A 23070-nucleotide genomic window follows, 5' to 3' on the forward strand; every position below is an offset into this window, starting at 1 on the left:
CAATACACTCCCTCCATTTGTTGTAATTTTCGTCAAATCTCCCACACTATCCCCCTTCATCCACCCATTTAGAATAAATAGCACATAACTCTAATTAACTTTCTCCATAAGTTTTTTACACCATTATCCTTACTCTTTCTTTGCAGCCCCCGCCTGCTTTTACTTTACTTTACTTCTTTCCTGTACACCAGTACACTATTGCTCACTCTCGCAATCCAATCCCCCAATAAAATCATCCCATCTTCTACATACAGCCCTTTAATTGTGTTTATTTCTTCAATCAGTTCGTCAAAGATATGTTTATTTGCATGAACTGAATTGCTCGGGTTTTTATAAAGCAGGGCCAGACAAATTGCTTCCGATGACTTTTTCCCCATTGTTACTCTCAGCCACACTATCCCCTCTACCCTACTCTGTACATCTCCAAATATTCCGCTACCTCATTTCTTATTAGAACTACTATGCCCCCTGCGTTTCTAAACTTCTTCCCTATTTTTTCCTTAACACGTTAACTACTCTATAACTGTTCCCTTTCCCTAAACACAAGGGCAATTATCTCAAAATCTTTCACTAAATCCACAATTCCTCTATTCCCTAACTTCCCCATCAACCAATCAATATTCGACACCCCTATCACCATCTCTATAGTTATTTATTTCCTCCCCTTCCCTCTCTATGCTTCTGCGTTTCACCAGTTCCCCCTTATTTCTCGTAATTCTTCCTTGAGACTCCAAACCATCCGTCTCCACTTCCCTCCTTTTTTCTCAACCCCCTCCTTCCCCTTTTCCGTGCCAAAGCCCTTTTGCCTCCCCATAGATCTTTTAAACTTAACGATCTCCACTTATTCAACGCCTGATTTCTCTTCAAGTTTTTCTCTTATTCGGGGAGGCTGAGTTACTACCCTGACTCATTTTTCCTCCCATCACCTCTTCACTATCTAAACTCACTTCAATTCGGTTTAGTGTCATATTTGTTGATTCACTCATTCCTGCGTTGTTCTGACTCACCAAGGTCTCTGCTATCCACGCCACTTGATCGCTGACACAACACTCCCATCTTCTCTCTTCCTTCTCCCCAATGATGACACCCTGCTCTCGATTTCTGCAACTCATTTCCTCCTCACATTTTTCCATCCTCAGCAGTTCCTCCTGTGCCCACTATCGGGTCCAATTTCTGCCTGAAGTCACCAAATACCTCCTTACTATCTTGGCTCGCAATCCCTACGCTCTAGCCTGCCACATGTGCCGTTTTAAGATCTCCGACCGTATCCTGTCTTCTTTCTCTGTCTCAGCTTTCAAATAAATGTTCGATCCTTTCATATTTTCGGGAATCCTCAGAATTATATCGGCCATCAGGGTTGAAATTAATGTTATCTTCACCGGCCTATGTACCTTGCTCCTTCCTACTCTATATATATCATCTATATCCACTTCAGAGAAGTTCATCTTCATTTTATTCAAAACTATGTTCACCACTTTCAATACTAACAACACTTTTGATTCAAATTCTTCCCCTGGTACACCATACACAAACACATTTTTCTTGCCGATTCGTTCCTCGCTAGCCTCACTTCTCTCTTCATTGCTGTTAATTTATCTTCCAGTACCAACACCGGCTTTTTAAAAACACCCTACCTCATGTTCTATCTCCACTAAACTTGTCATTTACCCCTCTAATTTCTTCTTTTATAAAAATGTTTTAAGTCCTTCATCTCCTTCATTTGGGTTGACTATTCATTACAGCGATACTTTCCAAGAATTGTGATAATTCATTTAAATATTCAAAATGTTTGCGTTCATCATGTATAGCGCAGCGGAATTCCTTTGCGGAATGATTTTGAGACGAGTTGAATACATCAAATAAAGAGTCCATTTCTTCAATGAACTTAGCAGCAACTAACGTTTCATCATGCATACAAAGAATTATAAGCAACACGCGTTTTAATTCCACAACTAACAGAATGACTGAAAACACGAAGAGCCAAACATACCCTCATCGGACCAAATGGAGGGAGATGAATAAATTTCCTGGTTAATCTTGGAGCTAATCGAGGTTTCATGGCACTATTTTTTTATAACATTCTACAATATGGTTCCAAGAAACCCTTCCGTCTTCGCACATTAAATCATGCCTTTTAAAATTGTTACTGACTTATTTTAATGAGTGGGGAGCGCTGTCAGTGAATCGCGTTCGTGTGCTCTTACGATGAAAGATTTTCACTTGACTCGTAAAAAATTCTTTTGAGTATGAGCTGGAATTACCAAAGTACTTTATTAAGTACGTACTTAAGTCATTGTTTCCACCGTACTTTTCTCTAATCTGTCCATCTCGCCCTTCACTTTGGTGATATGTGCAGATAGTTCTGCAGATAGTTTTTTGAGACACGCTAAGTTTGCTTAATTATATTGAGATTAACTTCGTTATTAATACGTTTAGGACACCTTTTACGAAGAAGACAGAGTGTTGGCTGCACCTGAGTAGTGCTGGTGGATAGAGATTTTTCCATTACGTTCCAATTCTTCTTCTCTTTTTCTTATTCGCTCTTCCTCTTGCGTGGATTCCCTCCTTCTTGATCTAAAAACGCCTTTCACGCGCTGCTGGGAAGATTTGCTGGCACAGAATTGGACTTTACCCTAAAATATGAGTTAATATTCATATTAATTATACTTTATATTAATTATATTTTTCAATAAACCCATGGTCTTTTACTATGAAATGCAAAACTGGTAGGCTATAATAATACAACATGTAAATTTCAAGAATACGTAAACTGCTGTGAAATACCATTCAATTTCATACTAATTGTGTAACAGCCCAAGATTCAATATTATATTATTAATTTTTGTGGTTCATGGTTTGGGTTACTGTTGTCACCCCCTAGTTAAAGAACCACGGGCAAACTCTGAGTGGACTATTACGACGTCCTGAGTCTCGAGACACGAAGGAGTGGGCATCTCTAACATTTTCCGAATCATGTCCTGTTTTGCGCTTTGGCTGCTAGGACCCGTTTGGGGAGAGGTCCTCAATAGGACTATGTGTAAATAAGGCAGTATTCTGCTTCAATGAATCGACCGCTCCATGCGGTAGAGCTTGTGATAGTTATCGCACTCTTATCTGTCCTCAGAGAAAAGTATCGTTGGCATGTTTCTGCTGCAACTAGTATTTACTCCGCATTGTTAGTAGTTAAATATTAAGATTGGTGCATTTATTATATAAAATAATGATTCATTGGAAATTTAGTGAACATCTCCCTTGGCAAGTTATTCCAATCCCTAACTCCCCTTCCTATAAACGAATATTTGCCCCAATTTGTCCTCTTGAATGCCAACTTTATCTTCATATTGTGATCTTTCTTAATTTTAAATACACCACTCAAACTTATTCGTCTACTAATGTCACTACATGCCATCTCTCCACTGGCAGTTCGAAACATACCACTTAGTCGAGCAGCTCGTCTCCTTTCTGCCAAATCTTTCCAGCCAAACTTTGCAACATTTTTATAACGCTATTCTTTTGTCGAATATCACCCAGAACAAATCAAGCTACTTTTCTTTGGATTTCTTTCCAGGTCTTGAATCAAGTAATCCTGGTAAGGGTCCCATACACTGGAACCATACTCTATCTGGGGTGTTACCAGAGACTTATATAGCCTCTCCTTTACATCGTTACTACAACCCCTAAACACCCTTATAAGCATGTGCAGAGATACTATAGTGTCATGTGCAAAATATTCTTGTTCAAATTATGCTCATATTATTCTGGTGTCACCTAAGGGATTTATGAACTGTAATTTAATTGAACCTTGTGACCATTGACTGCAATAAAATATTAAATTATTATTATTATTAATATTATTATTATTATTATTATTATTATTATTATTATTATTATTATTATTATTATTATTATTATTATTATTAGCGTATTCTCCAAATAATGGAAGACGTTAAGCAAACAACTCAATCAAGCTTTCTTTGGGTTCTTCTTGTTCTTCCAATAGGCTTTCATTCTCTCTGAGAAGGCTTGTTTACGTTCTTCCGACCATTTCGGTCTGCACTGTTTTTGCTTTGGTTGCTCTGCTGTAACTTCCCACTTGTTGACTTTGTGTCTGAAGGTGTCTCTTTCTAAAATGTCTGTTGCAATATGTTTGAGTTTTTGAGGTCCTTTCGAAGTTCGTCCAGCCAAGGTGTTGATTTCTTAAGTGAGCTAACATAATTTAATATTCTTTTTGACAGTCGATTTTCTGGTAATCTTGTGAGGTGTCCAAAGAATTGCATTCGTCTTTTCTTAATGTCAATTTCAATGTTTGAAACTTTTTCTGTTGTTTTGATTGATTGTAGCCTGTAACCATCTTGGGTATATTTTGCTCCTAGGATTTTCCTGAAGATCTTCCTCTCTTGCTTTTTTATTTCTTCTAATTCTTGTTTACTGTTAAGTGACGATGTTTCACTTGCGTAAAGGACTGTTGGTTTTATGACTGTGTTGTAATGCCGAATTTTGGTCTGTCTTGACATGCATTTTTTGTTGTAGATGTCTTGAACTAACGCTAATGCCTTCTTGACTTTTTGGAGACGGTTTTGCTGTGAGATCTTCTCAAGGCCTGCCGGTTCGATGAATTCTCCGAGGTATTTACAGTACGAGACCCGGTCGATTTTACCGTATTTTGTTCTCAGGCTCGTGATATCTGTCTTTGAACAGAAGAATTTAGTTTTCTCAAATGAAATCTGTAGTCCCACTTTTTCTTCACATTCCTTAAGTATCTCAAGCTGCTTGATGGCAGTCTCCTCATCTTCGGTTAAAATCGCCAGATCGTCCGCAAATGCGAGGTATGTTACGTGGAGGTTGTTTTTGGGAAAGCCCAATCGGATCGGTTTCCAAGATTCACGTTTCTTGATTTCCTTCTCCCATTCTTCCATAACCTTGTCTAGGACGACGTTGAACAGAATAGGAGAGAGTCCATCACTTTGTCTCACACCTGTCTGAATGTCGAAGGGTTCTGAAATTTCTCCCATAAATATCACTTTAGATTTTGTGCTCGTTAGTGTTTGTTTTATGTGTTCTAGTGTTTTGGGATCTAGTCCTCTCTCTTCTAGAATTTGGAATAGTGAGGGTCTGTCTATCGAATCATATGCCTTTTTGAAATCTACAAATGTGCATACTGTAGGCTTTTGTCTGAGGGCTCGTAGTTTAAGTATGGTTTTGAGGTTGAAAATTTGCTCTGGGCATGACTTGTTTTGTCTGAATCCTGCTTGAAATTCTGATAATTTGGGTTCTAATTGTTGTTGTGTTCTATGCAAGAGACAGGCTGATAGTATTTTGTATGTGACTGATACAAGTGAGATTCCTCTGTAATTGTTTACGTCTAACTTGCTGCCTTTTTTATGTAGTGGATGGATTAGTGCAATCTCCCAGTCATCCGGGAGCTTTTCGGTTTGCCAAATGTTTTGGATTATTTGTGTAATTTCTCTGAGTGAATTTGGGCCTAAATTTTTCAGAAGTTCAGCTACAATTCCGTCTTCCCTGATGCTTTGTTGTCTTTAAGTTTCTTGATATGTGAATAAATTTCTTCTTGAGTTGGTGGTGACGAATTTTCCGGTATGATTTCTGGCTGTACTTTCGGGAATCTCTTTTTGGGTTCTGGACAATTTAAAAGCTGTGAATAATATGTAGCTAATTCTTGGCAGTTTTCCTTATTTGTCAAGGCTAGTTTACAATCTTACTTCCGAAAGTAAAGGTTCTGTGGGGAATATCCTTTAATTTGGTTCGCAAAGGTCTTGTAGAAATCGTGTGTGTTGTAATTTGGGCCGATGACCTCGATGTTAGGCCCCTTTAAACAACAAGCATCATGTGTTGTAATTTTTGAAGTTGTCTTCAATTGACTTCAGTTGGACATTGACGTATTTCCGTTTATTTTGTCTTAAAATGTTGGATACATGCTTGCGAACTTCGAAGAATTTCTTCTGTGTTTCTTCTGATTTGTTACAATTGTAGTTTTGAAATGCCTTTTTCCTTTCTTCTGGTGCGGTCTCACATTCTTGATTCCACCAAGGATGTTTTGGTTTCTTGCGAAGAGGGATTAGGTCCTTCGCCGTTTCGATGATTTTAGTCTGGAAATTCTCCCAGCTCTCTGCAGGTCGTTTTTCCCATTCTTCTGAAATTTTGGAGTCCTTGATTTTGTGTAGATCAAATTTTGGAATCACCGATGTTTTCCTGTTGAATTTCCCTTTGGGTGTGAATTTAATTTTGATTCTGCTTAAATAATGATCCGAATCGATGTTAGCACCTCTGCGCACTTGCACATCATGAATTTCCTTTTGGTAATCATATGATATTGCCACATGATCAATCTGAAATTCTCCTAAAAGATGGATGGGTGATCGCCAAGTTTTTTGCTTTTTGGGATTCTTCCGGAGTGGTGTTGACATAATTTTGAGGTTATTTTGTTGGCATAACTCAATGAGGCGTGTGCCATTTTTATTGGTGAATCTGTGGGCTGGATTGTCTCCCACTGTCCTCCTGTATTTGTACTCCCTGCCAAGCTGTGCATTGAAATCACCGAGTAGAATTTTCACATCATTTTTAGGGATTTTGGCCATTTCTGTTTCAAGTTCTTCCCAGAATCTTTCTGTTTTTTCAGGCTCCTTTTTATTGTCTCCATTTGTTGGTGCATGCACATTAATAAATGTGTATTTTTTGTTTGTATGCCTGATTCGTAAGGTCATAAGCCTATTGTTGATGGGTTTCACCTCTATTACTGAATCCAAAACTTTTTTGTCTACACAGAAGGCCATTCCTAACAATGCTGCTCCTTTACCAATTTTCTTGTTTGTTCCACTTTTGAAGACCCTATAATTATTGTAATCCATCGTTTCTGAATCGGTGAAGCGTGTTTCTTGTAGGGCCAGTATTTGGATTTTCTGCTTTGTAAGGTCTGTTGTGAGATTGTGCAGTTTTCTTGTTTGAATCAGTGTCTGAATGTTGAATGTGCCAATGAAAGTGTGAGTCTTTCGTGGAAGTTTATCAGAGCACTCCGACTTGCTCTCTCGTATTTGCCCAAGCTCCCCAGAATCCGAATGCTTAGTTGCCACTTTGGAGTGGGTGGATTGTCCACCTGGGGTAATTTTGTCTTTACTTGTACGAGTCATGTCTGCTTGTAAGCAATCTTCTAGCTTTCGCTAGTGGTGTAGGAACAGGGATTGTTAGTTCCTGGAGCATATTTACAGCAGCACCTCGGGTGATCAGACGCTGACCACTTGCGGCTTGCTACAAGTCAGACGCGAAGTGGATTTGATTCGGTTCTTCCGCCCTCTCTGCCATTGGGATATGTCCTCTTCTGCCGTGCCGTCGAGGCCGTTGACAATTTCTCTGTTTACCTCAGGTGATCCGCGGGTGCTTATTTGGCTAAGCCTTATTCACATCTGTCCTGCATATCTACAGGAGCTTCCCCTATCAGCCATATGGGACGCTCCGTGTCGGGGTTGAGGGCCCCCACCCCAGTGTCTTACGCAGGGTTATGCCTAGCTCCTACTTATTTCAGAACCAGACCCCCTTGTAAGCTGACCGGGCACGGTTATTATTATTATTATTATTATTATTATTATTATTATTATTATTATTATTATTATTATTATTATTATTATTATTATTATACTCACAAAGGCTTGCAGAAAGACATAACCGTATGTATGCAATAATAATTTTCTCTATTTGAAGCAGTAAAGCGCAGTTAAACGTTTTATACACAAGATCAGTTTAACCTCATAACTTACCGATGACTACACAGCCGAGGATTGGAAGTGATCTGAACATATCCTGTATGTGCTATTTAAGTAGGCAGGTCTTTCTTTGTAGTAAATGCCATCTAAATCACTTCTCCTACATTTGATAGCTCACTGGTCACACCTACAACGAAAGAAAACAACAAATTAAAATCTAAGCTATGAATGCAACTTTTAGGCCAATGAAACCAAGGTATATCAATTACAATAAAAATACACATACACAAACCTTAACGCCCTACGCATATCACAGTGGGATTGTGCGCGAAAGGTCCAATATGTATCTAGAATAACTTATTATGTAAAATAATTTAAGATAAGAATACATGTTGTCAGCTAAATGTTAAACATAATGTGATGTGTACACTAATATTTTGCATTGTTGGAATTTACGTACATTGTTTGTTTTTCTCGAACAAATTAGAAGAAAGATTTCGATAGCTGAACAAGTTCGGAGTTACTGCAGCCATAAACAGCACAAACCTTACCAAAGACAGTTCAGTGCTTGTATGATTGTAATTCCGAAATGTTTTGTCAGTGGATAAATTAAATTTTCACGAAAATCTTCTTCTTAACGTAAATCCGAGAACAAATTTTTCGCACATCTAATGATCGGTATCACATCACAACTACACTCAGTTTAAGTTCGTTGCCCTAGGCGCGCTGGCAATCAATGCCTCGTGATACATCGTGAATTTTCTATAGTGTATGTTACAAGATTTGTATGTACGTTGGCAACCCTTCATGTTGTGTAACAAAACACACTTGTAGTTGTCAACCCGGGACGACTGTGTTGTTTGATGAGTTTATGTCTTGGAGCAATTGGTTATAATGTCCAGATCAGGCCTTTTTCGGTGAGGTTTTAAACCATAAATGGCTGTGTAAACATTTTGAATTAGATGGCGATTTCGCATGAACTTGTCTGCAACAAGATAATCAGATGTATTGAAGTTACTCGATGGACTTGGGGTGCCGGTAGGGTATATCAGCGTAGAATTACAAATTATATTAAGGACATCATCTGAATATATTACGAATGCATTTTATTGGTTTATCCATAGGACAATTTTCGTCATGTACGAATATCAGTTGAAATACCATGGACGTTGAAAGTGTAATTGTTTTTCTGCTTGCAGTTGTAAGAAGATTGATTTGTGATTTTGTTACAGCAATCTGTTACGATTGGGATCTTCATATACAAAGGGGGTCTTTTCGTAAAATTTCATCAGCTAATTCTTTGATGCGTTGTGGAACCATTTGCTTACTTTTAGAATTTGCCCGGAATTGGGAGACCTTTATTTTATAATATTTTGTATCAATCTGTCAATACTTGGGATTGTATTTTGAAGTTGATGCAGTCAAGATATTGATTTGTTAATATTGACCTAGGTGTCACTAGAGGAAACTCACCTAGATCACATTCATTTTGCTGGTACTAATGTTTTAGAGAGAAAAAATTGTCATGGGAAGTGATGTCATTGTTTGCAATGCGAGTACTGTGGAACTCTTGGTCAGTGTGTGCTTGTGGATTCTTGCTCATGAAGGATAAATACTTAACAATACTTTTGAAAAAGTACTCCAGATGTAGAAGATACAAGTTGGCAGCTAAGTTATTCTAGATACATATTGCACCGTATGTGCACAATCCCACTGAGATATGCATAGGATTTTTAGGTTTCTGTGTGTTTATTTTTATTGTAATTGGTATACCTTGGTTAGGTTCTAGTGAGTGACAGATTATTGATTCGATTACAGTATCACATGGCATAGGTGTGTATATGTTACCTTATTGCTTTTGGGTAGTGACAGATTATTGGTCTGCTTATCATGTAGCATACTGATGGGTAGGAGAAGAAAGAAAGAATGAAAACCTGACAACAGAATTTTTCAGGAGGCCAAAACTTAGGTGCCAGTAGCAAAAATACAGTCGCTGCGGCGACTTGACGTCCGAGATTTCTGAACACGTTTTAGACCAATGGGCTTGTCACTAGCCGCAACTAAGTTGCCTGCTTTGTGTAACTTGTTATGACGTTCTCCGGTCATGCCATGTTGGTACTCCTAACCGCTTTGCGCGCCTGTTAGTAAAGTACCGTAGACTCGCAGTATTTCACACAGTATGGTACTATGCACAGGTAGTGAAATTCGCACAGGTAACACAGACTTACGGTGTTTCGCACACTGCGGCGCTACTTACGGGCAATGCAAACCTATGGCGTTCCTCACATGAGTGGACTAAACACAGGGAACCACACTATCCCGTGGTGTTCCTCACAGAGTGGGTACTAAGCATAGGCTAATCCCATGGTGTTGCTCATATTGAGGTACGAAACACAGGTACTGTAAAAGCCGCCAACACACACTATTGCTACTAATCACGAACCTACTGTGTACCTAACATAGTGGTACTACGTGCAAGTATAAGAGACCCATGGTGGTACTAATTACAAGTAGTATCATGGTTCGAAATTTTAGATCTCAAATTCTTCCACCAAGAGCTCTGCTGCTGTAACAAATAAGGCCCAGCTGCATTATGCATAGTGACTATCAACTATCGGTGCAAATTCTCTTGTTTATGGATATACATCGATGGTCCTGTGCATATATATATATCTTCTCTTTGGTCCATTGGTTATTTATTTTTGACAAGATCATGGCGTGGTTTTAAGCTTGTTCAGCAAAGTCACGTCGTATGTCACAGGGCTTTTGTTGCATACATGCTGATTGGCCAAATTTCAGATCACTCGCTATCTTTAACGACGAGACCAGGCGGACTATAGACGGCGATAGACCTTATATAACACAAGTTATCCTTGCTGCTGCTGATGAGTACATTCCCTCCTTCTGAGGGAGTCCTCGCCAAAAAACTCATTCCTTGGTGGAATGAAGAAATTGCAGCAGCTATCAAAGAACGTCGTCACGCTCATAAACTTTATCGTAGGCAACCTATTGTGGCCAACTTGGTAACATTTAAAAAACTCTGCGCTAAGGCGTGTGTTCTTATTCGCCAAAGTAAGAAAGCTTCGTGGGAGAGAGATGTGTCGTCGTTCTCTGCAAACGGCATTTGGTGGCTGTTTTCTTTGACTTAGAAAAGGCCTATGAAACCACGTGGCGATATGGTATCCTTTCAGTTCTGCATCAGTGGAGATTCCGAGGTAACTTGCCGGTATTTATTGTGAATTTTTTGTCCATCCGTCTATTCCGTGTCCGAGTTGGGAGGGCATACTCGCAATACCACGTTCAAGAAAATAGAGCCCCACATGGATCGGTCCTTGGTGTCACTCTGTTTGTGATTGCCATAAACGGTATTGTCGCTGCTGCTGGTTTAGCAGTCACACCGTTGCTATATGTGGATGATTTTGCTCTCCATGTTAGCTCACATAGGCCTAATATGTCAGTCGCAGAGCGACAATTACAACAAGCAATTAGGAGAGTGGAACAGTGGGTCTTAGAACATGGCTTTCGGTATTCCACCGCAAAGTCCTCTATTGTCCACTTTTGTCAGCTCCGCACTCTTCACCCACAACCTGAGCTTTATTTAGGAAATGTCGTTCTTCCCGTTGTTGGCACTTACCGATTTCTTGGGCTCCTTTTCGATAGCAAATTATCGTGGGAGCCACACGTGCGGCAGTTAAAAGTGCAATGCACTAAGAAGTTGAATATCTTGAAGTTTCTTAGCAGCACTAATTGGGGTGCTGACTGCACGTGCTCCTAGGATTCTATAGGGCACATATTTTATCCCGGCTAGACTACTGCAGTACAGCATATGGCTAAGCGATACCAAGCGTCCTTGCAAAGCTGAACAGCATCCACCACAGCAGAGTTATGTTGGCGACGGGAGCTTTTCGTACAAGGCCCGTTGCTAGCCTGCTCGCTGAATCTGGTGTGCCGCCTTTACACCTGAGGCGCCAGCAAATGCTTCTACCGTATCCTGCAAATTTGGAACAGATGCCACTTCACCCAAGTTATCTTTGCGTATTCAACAGTGGAAACCTTTGGCTGTACGCTGCTTATCCTCCAGCGACGCGGCCGGTTGGAATACGCTTGGATAGCAGTCACAGATTGTTTCACGTACCTTCGGTTCCTTGCCTTGTCAGACAACCAAGTGGTGTACCTCCATGGGTAGTACGACGACCTGAAGTAATCCTGGATCTGCACACTGGCCCAAAGGGAAAAATGGACCCTTCAATTTATCAGAGGCTCTTCCTGTCCGTTGTTGGCCGATATCCAGGTTCAGTCATCGTTTAAACGCACGGCTCGATAACAGACACGAAAGTGGACTGTGTGTTCGTAGTCGACACTGATAGGTTTCGTTTTGCTTTCCCGGAAACTTGTAGTGTGTACACAGAGGTGCTCTATGCCATTTGTGAAGTTCTGCGGTATGCACTGTCCAATGAGCGTTGTCACCTTTTCTGTGTACTGACTCCTTGAGCTCGCTACAGGCTGTTGATACCTGTTTTCCTCAGCACCCTCTGGTGCAGCGGATCCAGGACCTGCTGGCCGGATGTTCGGATGCTGGCACCAGACTCACATTGTTTCTGTGGCTCCCAAGCCACATGGGTGTAGAGGGAAACGGGTTAGCAGATAAGGCTGCCGAGGAGGCAGTAACACTGCCCCCGTTGCCTTACAAGGTTCCAGCAAGTGATATTCGCTCTCAGCTGAGACATCTGGTTATGTCCCTTTGGGAGATGGATTGGCAGGCCACTATTCCAAATAAGCTGAGAGCGATAAAAGGTACAACGAAGGTATGGAGGACTTCCCTTCGGGGTACTCGGAGGGAAGCAGTGGTATTATGTCGTCTTTGGATCGGCCTGACGCACTCCCATCTATTGAAAGGAGAACGCCCTCCGGTGTGTACTTGCGGCGATCATCTTACCATGGTACACATCCTTACATAGTGCGTGGATCTGGTCGGCCTGCCCCGTAGCCTAAAACTCCTGAGTACCATCTTCCTCATCCTGTGCAATGATGAGCTGTCGTGACCCTAAGGGATGTACAACAGGCTGAGGACTTGGGTTCGGAGTTCTGGGAGTGTATAGTCAGATTGGCAAAGTTTAAGAATTAATTATATTCTAAAAACCCAGAATATTCACACATCAATATATACAATAGTACATACAACACAAAATCTCTGACACCAATTACCCTTTCAATCTCTTTCAAATCTTGCTAAGAGTCCTGGAGTCTTTTTCCATTTACACACAAGAATACATATAATATATATTCATTGGTTAAATACTTAACTACGGGTATAGTTGATCCTTGTACAGCTGAAGTCTTCGTTCTTCTTTCTTCTCTTCTGTTTCTGAGTAGCAATCCCTGGAGCCCGTTGTTTTACATGACAAAGTGATACTTTCCCAAATGAGACTGAGCTTCTGGTTTATACAATTAACTTCCAACACCTACTTTGATAATTGGTGTAGTAAACCCTTGTGATTACTTGCTGGCAAATCACACTTACTTTCTGAACGTAATATCCCTCTTACTTACTATTGCTTTACTGCGTACTTGCGGCTCTACTCAAAGTCTACCAGCACTCCAAGAGTTCTCCCCTCTACAGCCGAAAAGCCTCCTTCGAGGTCTGCTAGTTCAAAAGCCTTCTTCGATTGTCGTGAGTCAAAACGCCCTTTTGTTTAACAGTTACCAAGTTATATAGTCTCTTTCTATTCTTTCTCGAATAATCGTACTGATTCACATACCACCATCACAAGTCACTAGTTCACATCATGACTACACTGTTCTCTGATTGGTTCTTTCACATGGAACCACCCAGTCACGTTGCATTACACACATTGTTCCAGAACACATTGGAAACTGTTTCTACGACTCTTACACGTGACTCTGTATATTTCCAACCCAAAAGAAGTGCGCATTTATCTTACACAATGTTTCACAATATTGAGACACAAAACTCTTGGCTTACGAGCTCCAAAGCAACATCGAATGTTGTAAATCCTTCTTTGAAATATTCTGTTATTTCTCTTATTATTATTATTATTATTATTATTGTTACCATCATTTATGAATTATGAGTTATGAACAAACACAAATTCTCCTGTAATTTCCCTTCATATATACATGCACTCATATGCCTGCTACTTTTCAAATCACAGGCTTTCTACCCTGGAGGTCGCAGATTCGAATCCGTTCGCTCTCTTGTTAATACGCGGAAGGTGCGTCGCGAGCCGTCGTTCACGACAGAGCAGTCAGCAGGCCTCGTCATCCGTTTTATGAGGGATTGTGGTCTTTTTTATCGCGTTTAATAATGTACTTTGTCTTTGTGTATTTGTGTTAACTGCACTTTTATGCCTTTGACTCTATTTTAGTTTGTGTTTGCGTATTTTAATTTCTGACATGAAATATGTATATATCTGTATTTCCAGGCAATGCCTTATTCCATTATCACCTCTATTTTCTATACTTTTATTAGAATACTAGCTGATGTACCCGTGCTTCGCTACGGAATTCTACATTGTATACAGAATTCTAGGTTAGGAAGTGTACACGTTGTGAGCAAGATTGTATGAAATTGCATAGCTCTTAACCTTACCCTAGAAACGCGACGGAGAAGTCACCAAACATCTTTTCTCTTATGAAGACTGAGTTAAGGAATTTTCACTGTAATGGTAGACCCGCTTGCATACCATCAGTCACAATCAGGTTGGGGAGCTTTCATTATAATGGTAGACACCGACTCTCCACCTGCCTTTTTACATCCTCAAAAAGGCTGTCTTAGTGGTTTTCCCAACTGAAATGAACATACATTACAATGACGTCAGTAGGAATGGAGCGATCAAAAGCAGTGCTTTCATATGAAATATTTGATCAAATGAAAAACCACACATTTTCTCACTTTTAACGAACAGGACTAAGCTGCCGATCTAACAGTCCAAAGTTCCAAAGCTGGAATGACCAGGCCGCAGGCTGCCGTGAACACTTCGTACCTTTTCTGCAGGGAGGGGGTCGAATAGTGGCAACTCCCAAGGCAAAAACTATGCCTTTTTCTAATCTGTTTCCTAGGAGTACCCCGATGAGTCTGAAAGTATCAATTCACTACACTGGCAGTGGAAAAATCTATCTGACTTGGAGGCAAATTTTTCCTCCAAGCCAGAGGAGAAACCTCCTCTTCACTGCTAATTTGGGATAAAATGAATGTAGAATTTAATAAAAATGAAAAGGAAGAAGCTTTTGTTAAGAAACGGCTCTTTTCAGGGTTGAGTTTTGAGTTATTTAGTGAATTGTGGTGCTATAATTTGGAATAGCCCTAATTGTTATTCTAGACCAGGCCATACTACTACTACTATCCTACTAAGTGAGCTTCTGCCTTAAGTATGCCCACTGCTTATTCAAAACAGCGCATCAGAGTAGAGATCGAATAGCTGGAATCCTACGATGAACCAGTGTGTTACGTACCAGCTGTATCAGAAAATGTATGAACCAGAGGAATGGCATGCTAAAGAAGAAAGTTTTATAACTCCCCGACTGTTTCCCTCCAATATTCAGTCAGGCTATTATACTCGGTACGCAGCAGTAATCCCATCTATCGGAGTTGTGAGGCAGCATAAGAGACAAAGAACATCACAACAAACAAAGATCAATGTAATGTTATTGTTGATCAATGTTATGCGCTTTCAATATTGTAGGCCTTCACATTTAGTTTTCTTCCCACTCTGAAATTATAGTAGGTACGTAAAACGGAATAAAACATAAATGACCGGAAATTGTATTCTCTATAACTTTTGTTATGTAGTACTTTTAGATAGAATCAATAACATGTTTAAAAATTACATTTTAGGCGCCTTCCCCTAAACTACAATTTCATCCAGGGTGAATGAAATTGTTTATTGCTTAGACTGTAGTTTCTTATTCCCCGACTCTATATACCAATTTTCATTAAATTCTGTTAACCCATTTTCGCGTGGCTCGTCGTTGATATCGACTTGGCAACAAAAATACAAATTTATGAATATCTGTGTTATCATAGCCGGTACGGTAAAAATGTATGGTATAAATGGTCGGAAATTTAATTCTATATAACTTTGGTTATGTAGTATTTATCAATATGACCACTAATAATATAAATATTTGAGAATTAAATTTTATGCCTTCCATTAAACTGCCATTTCATTCAGTGCCAATTAAATTATGTATAGCAGAGATTGTAATGGCTTATTCTCCGACTTTGCGTACCAATTTTCAATGAGATAGGACCACTAATAATGTAAATATTTAAGAATTAAGTTTTAGGCCTTCTCCTAAACTACCATTTCACTGGCATGATTAAAATTATTTATAGCTAGATTGTAGCGTCTTGTTCCCCGACTTTGTATACCAATTTTTATTAAGATAGGACCACTGATAACAAAAATATTTGAAAATTAAGTTTTAAGCCTTCCACTAAACTACCATTTCACTCAGCGTGAATAAAATTATTTATGGCCTAGATTGTAGTGACTTATTTTCCTACTTTGCATTCAGATTTTCATTAAGTTCTGTTTAGCCGTTTCCTAGTGATGCGTGTACATACATACAGACAGACAGAAATTATGGAAAAGTAAAAAGTGCATTTCCTTGTTACTGTGGACATGATCAGTACAGAAATACCATTCTTTTCAAATTCTGAGTAATGTACAGACAAAACTCTTATTTTATGTATATAGATAAGGCATTGTGAATTAGATCCACTGATTGTTTTAATCTCATCATTTTTCATGTCCGACTCGTTGGCTGAACGGTCAGCGTACTGGCCTTCGGTTCAGAGGGTCCCGGGTTCGATTCCCGGTCGGGTCGGGAATTTTAACCTTAATTGGTTAATTCCATTTGCACGGGGGCTGGGTGTGTGTGTTGTCTTCATCATCATTTCAACCTCATTACGACGCGCAGGTCGCCTACGGGTGTCAAATAGAAAGACCTGCACCTGGCGAGCCGAAACCTTCGTGGGATATCCCGGCACTAAAAGCCATACAACATTTCATTTGATCAGTTTTCATCACCATTTATTTTAAACTCTAGTCAGTGGATACATTTTAATGTTTTAATTATCATCTCATGCCGTCCATTTTGTACCATTAGGGGTCGATGACCTTAGATGTTAGGCCCCTTTAAACAACAAGCATCGCCATCATCATCGTCATGTTTATCAGCTCTAGTGACTGATCGGAAATGTTATTGTGCTCTTGGAAAATGTAAATGTAAATAAAGATAAAGCAGTTGCTGTGGCAAAACTTCTACTGAGAAAAAACTCACTGATTGTAAATTTGTTTGTATGTTGCACTTTTTCTGGATTCTATTTTAGAAATCATGAAGTATTTGTCTCACCTATTTCAGAGGAAACGGCTATTTCTCAGCACTATTAAACTACATGTAAAAAGTACAATAGAATCACTTGAATCACTCAAAACTACCCCTGGCCCAAATGAAGATACCTTCATTAGTGGCATTTTCCAAGACATACAACTGAAGGGGGTTGTACCTGCTGCTAGTTCTGCTGTTGATTTGCAGAAAGAAAATCTGATCATCCATAGTGTCAGACAATTGAAGGGAAGATTTTTGGTGCAAGGAGCTGTACAGAAATCCACAACTTTATCTCATACCCTTTCATGGCAAACTGATCTGGAAAATTATGGTGTTGATGACATCTCTATGTTGACAGAACATTTCAGGAAGCAACTTGCAAAATGTGAGATCAATGGGAACTGCAAATGCATACCGTACAAAGTGAGTGTTATGAGTTCAAAATTTTTGCAAGAGGAAAAAAATTGTTCGAACTGTTTAAACTTGCAAGCAGCGACAATTTCCTATCCTGGGACAGCTACTATCTATTAGGTGTGGTCTTCCACTCTCCACACTATCGTGTGGGCGAGGATTTATTCAGATGAACTTTGTACAAGTCAGATTCAGATTGTTATTAGAAACAAACATTTTGTGTGATTTGATGATATGTAATATGAATGTACCTGCAGTAAGTCAATTTATTCCTGCAGGGTCTGTGGACCAGTGGTTTTTTATTAGCAAGATTACAATGGAGATCCATGGCCACAAACAACTATGCAATAATTAGGCAATTATTCTGTAAGATTTGTAAGTCTATGTTCTGTATTTTCTGAATTTTGTAAAACAAAACTGATACTAGAATTTACAGGTCATAGTCCTGCTATAGCTCTTTAATATTAGTGGATGGTTTAGATATTAAGATTAGATAAAGTAATACAGTAGCACAGCTAAATTATTTGTAGGTATTAGGTTGGTCTCTTAAACTTAGGGCTGGCTCCTCAATTCAGAGAAAATTTCTGAACCCTTGGGCTAAAATATAGCTGAATTTCACTCTTTCTGAACTTAATATATTCACGTAGCAGATAGATCTGGCACATGCCATGACACTTTCAAAACTTCAAGGTTTTGTTATTGTAACGTGTTGGCGGGGTAAATAAGTACATAAATGCGTACAGAACCTGGTAGCAACCTATTTCTAAGATTTATTAACTAAGCACTACAATTACAGATTTACACACACACAGACGATAGCCGAGCCACAACTTGCACATGGTTACACACTTACACGGTTCACGCTCTCTCTCTCTCTCTCTCTTAGTTTCTCATGTCCCATCTACAATGGCACACACACACAGTCACCGATTATTTACAGTACACTCTCTCAGCCACTCAGTCACACTCGTTAGCGCTGTCACGGTCCACAGCCTACACGTCAGTCTCGCAGGTCGGGATAGTATCCTCTGTTCACTCCATCCGTTGAACTCCGCAGTCTTCACACGTCGGCACCCAGTGTTCCCCTCGCGCTTCTCCAGAACACCCAAGGTTTCCTCTCCAGCAGCCGGCCCCAAGAGATACACATGCACGACATCAACGAAACAGGAACGAGTCCTCGGCTCCAACAGGCAGATACTCCATCAGGCTGACACCTCAGCCCAGGCTATCACCGACTCACTAACTAACTCTCACTCCAAGTTACTCCTCTCCTTATATACCTGCTCTGGGCCTTCCAGAACAGTCCGGATGCTAGAAGTATCCAGGAACCTCGACCGGACCCAGCGGATCCCCCATGGGAAGGTGGTGGCCAACCAAACACACCGTATTGCAGATTAATAGTCGAGTAATTTCCGTCATCCTCTGCTGTAGAACCGCGGACGGAGGCGAGAGGGCCGGCCTAGCACCAAGTGTTGTTCATGATTGGCGCGCTTGAGCGTAAGGGGGGTGGGGCCGATATGATGACGCCCCCGGCACGTAGCGAGTTTTCATGGCGGACACTATAACCATTACATTGCCCCCTCCTTAAGGCTGCTCGTCCCGAGCTGCTCCACAATACGCTGCAATACGGTGTGTTTGGTTGGCCACCACCTTCCCATGGGGGATCCGCTGGGTCCGGTCGACGGTGTCCTCGTTCCCGATGATAACGAACAGCAAGTCCTCGCGTGGCAGCCGGATCTTCGGTGGTTTTCCTTTCGTCCACTGCGTCTACTTTTGGGGCTTGAGGGCCTTCGTAGTCCTCGGGTGCGATGCCCAGGACTGGTTTGCTCACCCCAGATTTAGCCCTGCTGAATTTCCTTTTCTTCTGGGGTGCGGAATTTGATGTTCGTACTGGCATGCAGCTTTGTGCCGGAACAAGTGTCGTGGTCAGGTGGCATCCTCGTTCGTTGGTCATCGGTTTATCTTCCATTGGTGCTCCGTCTTCTAGTAGGGGTCCCTTCAGCCATGCCGTTGCAGTAGCTGCCTCTGTCTCACGGGCCATTGTCAGAGCCTGTTTGTAGTTCTCTTTCCTGCCGATCGTCCTCCCTGGATGGATCTCTGCGCCGCGTAGTTTATCACAGGCATCAGCCGCCTCGAGCTTGGTGTCACCTCACGATAACTCTTCCACAATCACGTCTCCTGGTCGCTCAATCTCGGTGTCGATTTCCCGTGGCGTTTTATCGGAGCGCCGAGTCCTCTCCTGCAGCTGGACTCAGTAGGTAGCTCTCGGTTCCTGGACACCGCAGCGCATGTCGAGCACTCCTACAAGTTCCTCGTAGGTAGAACTTGGCCGGGGGCTGCGTTGAACTATCATCTTCTGTACACGTAGTCCGGCGATCGGGTATTCGGCACTCTTCTTGGACGTCGATCCGGTCTCGAACTGGGTTCGGCATGTTCTGTTGGAAGTAATCTCGTCGTCCTGTAGGGTTTCCATCTTCACGTTGGTGGAGCCGCCGTGGCTGCTAGCAGGATTCATTCGCGTCTCCACAGCCATAGTTTTCGCACGCAGGGCACTCACTTCCACCGCTGGGTCTTGAACTCCGGACTCCACAACCAAAGCATCTCTTCGGATCCCTTATCTTTCAGTTCGTTGTCATCCCGCACATCGTCATCGTCGACCTCGGTTTCTATAGAGCGCACTTTGTTTTCTTACTTTAACTGCTCACTCTTCTGATCACTTAAGTCTGTTTCCAGCTGGTCTGAGATAGAACTCCGTTCAGATCTCAGTTCATTAACGAGTTCGCCATAGGTAGATATGATTTTGTTTTCAAGTTCACTAAACTTGCTTAGAAAAATCTGAAGCTGTTTGGAATTCATTTCGCTAGTAGAAATTTCTGTCAACTACAAAATACGCTACCAGGTACTCGATTCTGACACCAGTTTTTACGCAAGAGTTTATCCACTATTTTATTACACTTGTCCATCCCACTTCTGATGCCAGTTGTAACGTGTTGGCAGGGTAAACAAGTACATAAATGCGTACAGAACCTGGTAGCAACCTATTTCTAAGATTTATTAACTAAGCACTACAATTACAGATTTACACACACACACACAGACGATAGCCGAGCCACAACTTACACAAGCACACGGTTCGCGCTCTCTCTCTTAGTTTCTCATGTCCCATCTACAATGACACACACAATCATCGATTATTTACAGTACACTCTCTCAGCCACTCAGTCACACTCATTAGCGCCGTCATGGTCCACAGCCTACACGTCAGTCTCGCAGGTCGGGATAGTATCCGCTGTTCACTCAATCCGTCGAACTCCGCAGTCTTCACACGTCGGCACCCAGTGTTCCCCTTGCGCTACTCCAGAACACCCAAGGTTCTTCTCCAGCAGCCGGCCCCAAGAGATACACATGCACGACGTCAACAAAACAGGAACGAGTCCTCGGCTCCAACAGGCAGATACTCCATCAGGCTGACACCTCAGCCCAGGCTAACACTGACTGCGCTCTTTGCTAACTCACACCAGCGAACTCAGTCTTGCTCTCACTCACTAACTAACTTCTCCCACTCCAAGTTACTCCTCTCCTTATATACCTGCTCCGGGCCTTCCAGAACAGTCCGGATGCTAGATGTATCCAGGAACCTCGCGAGATAGAAGACTCCAGATTAATAGTCGAGTAATTTCCGTCGTCCTCTGCTGTGGGACCGCGGACGTAGGCGAGAGAGCCGGCCTAGTACCAAGTGTTGCTTGTGATTGGCGCGCTCGAGCGTAAGGGGGGATGGGGCCGATACGATGACGCCCCCGGCACGTAGCGAGTTGCCATGGCGGACGCTATAACCATTACATTATTTTTACAGAATGCATCCCTATATGATGCAGGCTCTGTCGGAGATAATAGCAAACTGCTCCGGTCAATGGGAACACAGAAAATGGTCCCATTTTCCTGATTAACATAATCTCGGCTTTAATTTTTCTTTACATTAAAAATAATTCTAGGGGGTCCTTAGCAAGCATAAAGGAAGCATATGTCCTCTTGGCTAATTCAGGTATCACTTAACATAATTTTTGCATGATTTTCTCGTTCCTAAACATGCACCCTCGTTAGTAAAGTGTTGCTAATTTGTGGTATTTAATTTCCCTTGAATTGGATAGAGAAAAGGGGCAATAGGCTAGAATCTTAGTTTTGTCTCCCTGGTGGTAATGTGTGACTTAGGACGTGGAATCTTAATTATCTTACCTCACTTGACATGTTTCTAAATATCAATAACACTAACATTAGTGAGGTCTACTTTTTACAGGCTTTGAGTACCACATTAAACATTTCCTTTCAAATATCATCAGATTGCCAATGCCTCTAATTGCAGCTGGGATTGAGTTCCAAGAACGTGTGGTATCAGGTATAAATGAGTTGTTATATGCATTACCATGATGAATGGGAATGGGCAAGAGGGATCGTGTGTATGATCTTGAGGGAGCTCTACCAGATGGGGAGAGGTACTTAAAAGTACCTATTCTGAGATAGTGTGGTTTGCTTGTTTGCAGAACAGTATGGAGGAGGAAAACAGCGTGGTATTTCAGTTGTTCCGTCAAGCGTAGACATGACAGCTGAGAGAGGAAGGGCTGATATGAGTTTGGACTGGGATGTTTAATACAGATTGAGCACAAGCATTGCAGGCTCGCTGTAGTTGACATGAAAGTGTTTTGCTCATACTAGTTTCAACTACATCTCTGCAATCAAATATTGGGAATATTAGATTCTGAACTAATCATTTTCTGTGGTTTCCGGGAAGGAAGTCCCTCATCCTTTTTTAGAGAATGTAATGAAGAGTTAGGTACTGTGAGGTGGCTAGAGGACTGTAGTATCCCCTGAGCAAGACCATTGGTATGGTTTGGTTAGACCATTGGTCGGCTTTGGTTAGATCCTGTGAGTAACAAGACCAGTGGTCTGCTTTATTGCTAAAAAGAACACATAAATTGCTTTAGTAATGTGTGATTGATTAAAGAGTCCTTGAATTTCACTCGATCGCTAGTTATTGAAAACTTGTAATATGGTTGCATCCAGCACTTGCCATGACCCATGATGATTTAAAACTGGGCGGTTTTCTTATTTTGACCAAATGTGAGTTCCATGTGACTAGAGATGATGCAAGCTCTATTGGAGACAACAGCAGAGTTGCCTTCATCACAGCTAGCCAATAGCAACACAGAAAATTGTTGTATTTCACATATTTACACAGGCTCATTTTTAATTCTTCTGTATAAGTAAGGATAGTTCTAGGGGAGGGTTGGTGGGTTTGTGGCTGGCATAAAGGAACGATCTCTCCTCACGGCTACTGTTTGTTTGCTGGTAAAACATCTCTCTGGTAGCTCATTTTGTAAAACATATACGGGAGACAATTAATACAAATTTATTAAACCACATTTACATCAAATACTTAAGAAGCTCAGACACACAATAGCGTGTGGCGATCATTGCTAACTGCGCTTTAAGCGAAACATAGTAGCTCAAGTTCAAATCTACAATCAACCATTGTTGCCAAGACAAGTCCAACAGTCTCTTTAGCCCACTGTTACGGGCGTCCAACAGAGCAGCC

General features: G+C 41.2%; 1 protein-coding gene across 3 annotated transcripts in view; it reads left to right on the plus strand.

Moving 5' to 3' along the window:
• Positions 1–8558: 8558 nt before the first annotated feature.
• LOC136864543 (F-box only protein 22) overlaps positions 8559–23070 on the plus strand; it is a 477522-nt gene continuing 463010 nt past the window's right edge. For 2 of the 3 annotated variants that reach the window (XM_067141655.2, XM_067141657.2), the window contains exon 1: positions 8559–8632. In XM_067141655.2, coding sequence (XP_066997756.2) covers positions 8610–8632 — 23 coding nt within the window. In that variant the 5' untranslated portion in view covers positions 8559–8609. The other variant, XM_067141656.2, reaches the window with a different exon arrangement.

This window comes from Anabrus simplex, chromosome 2 (assembly GCF_040414725.1).
Source record: "Anabrus simplex isolate iqAnaSimp1 chromosome 2, ASM4041472v1, whole genome shotgun sequence".
Taxonomy (NCBI): Eukaryota; Metazoa; Arthropoda; class Insecta; order Orthoptera; family Tettigoniidae; genus Anabrus; species Anabrus simplex.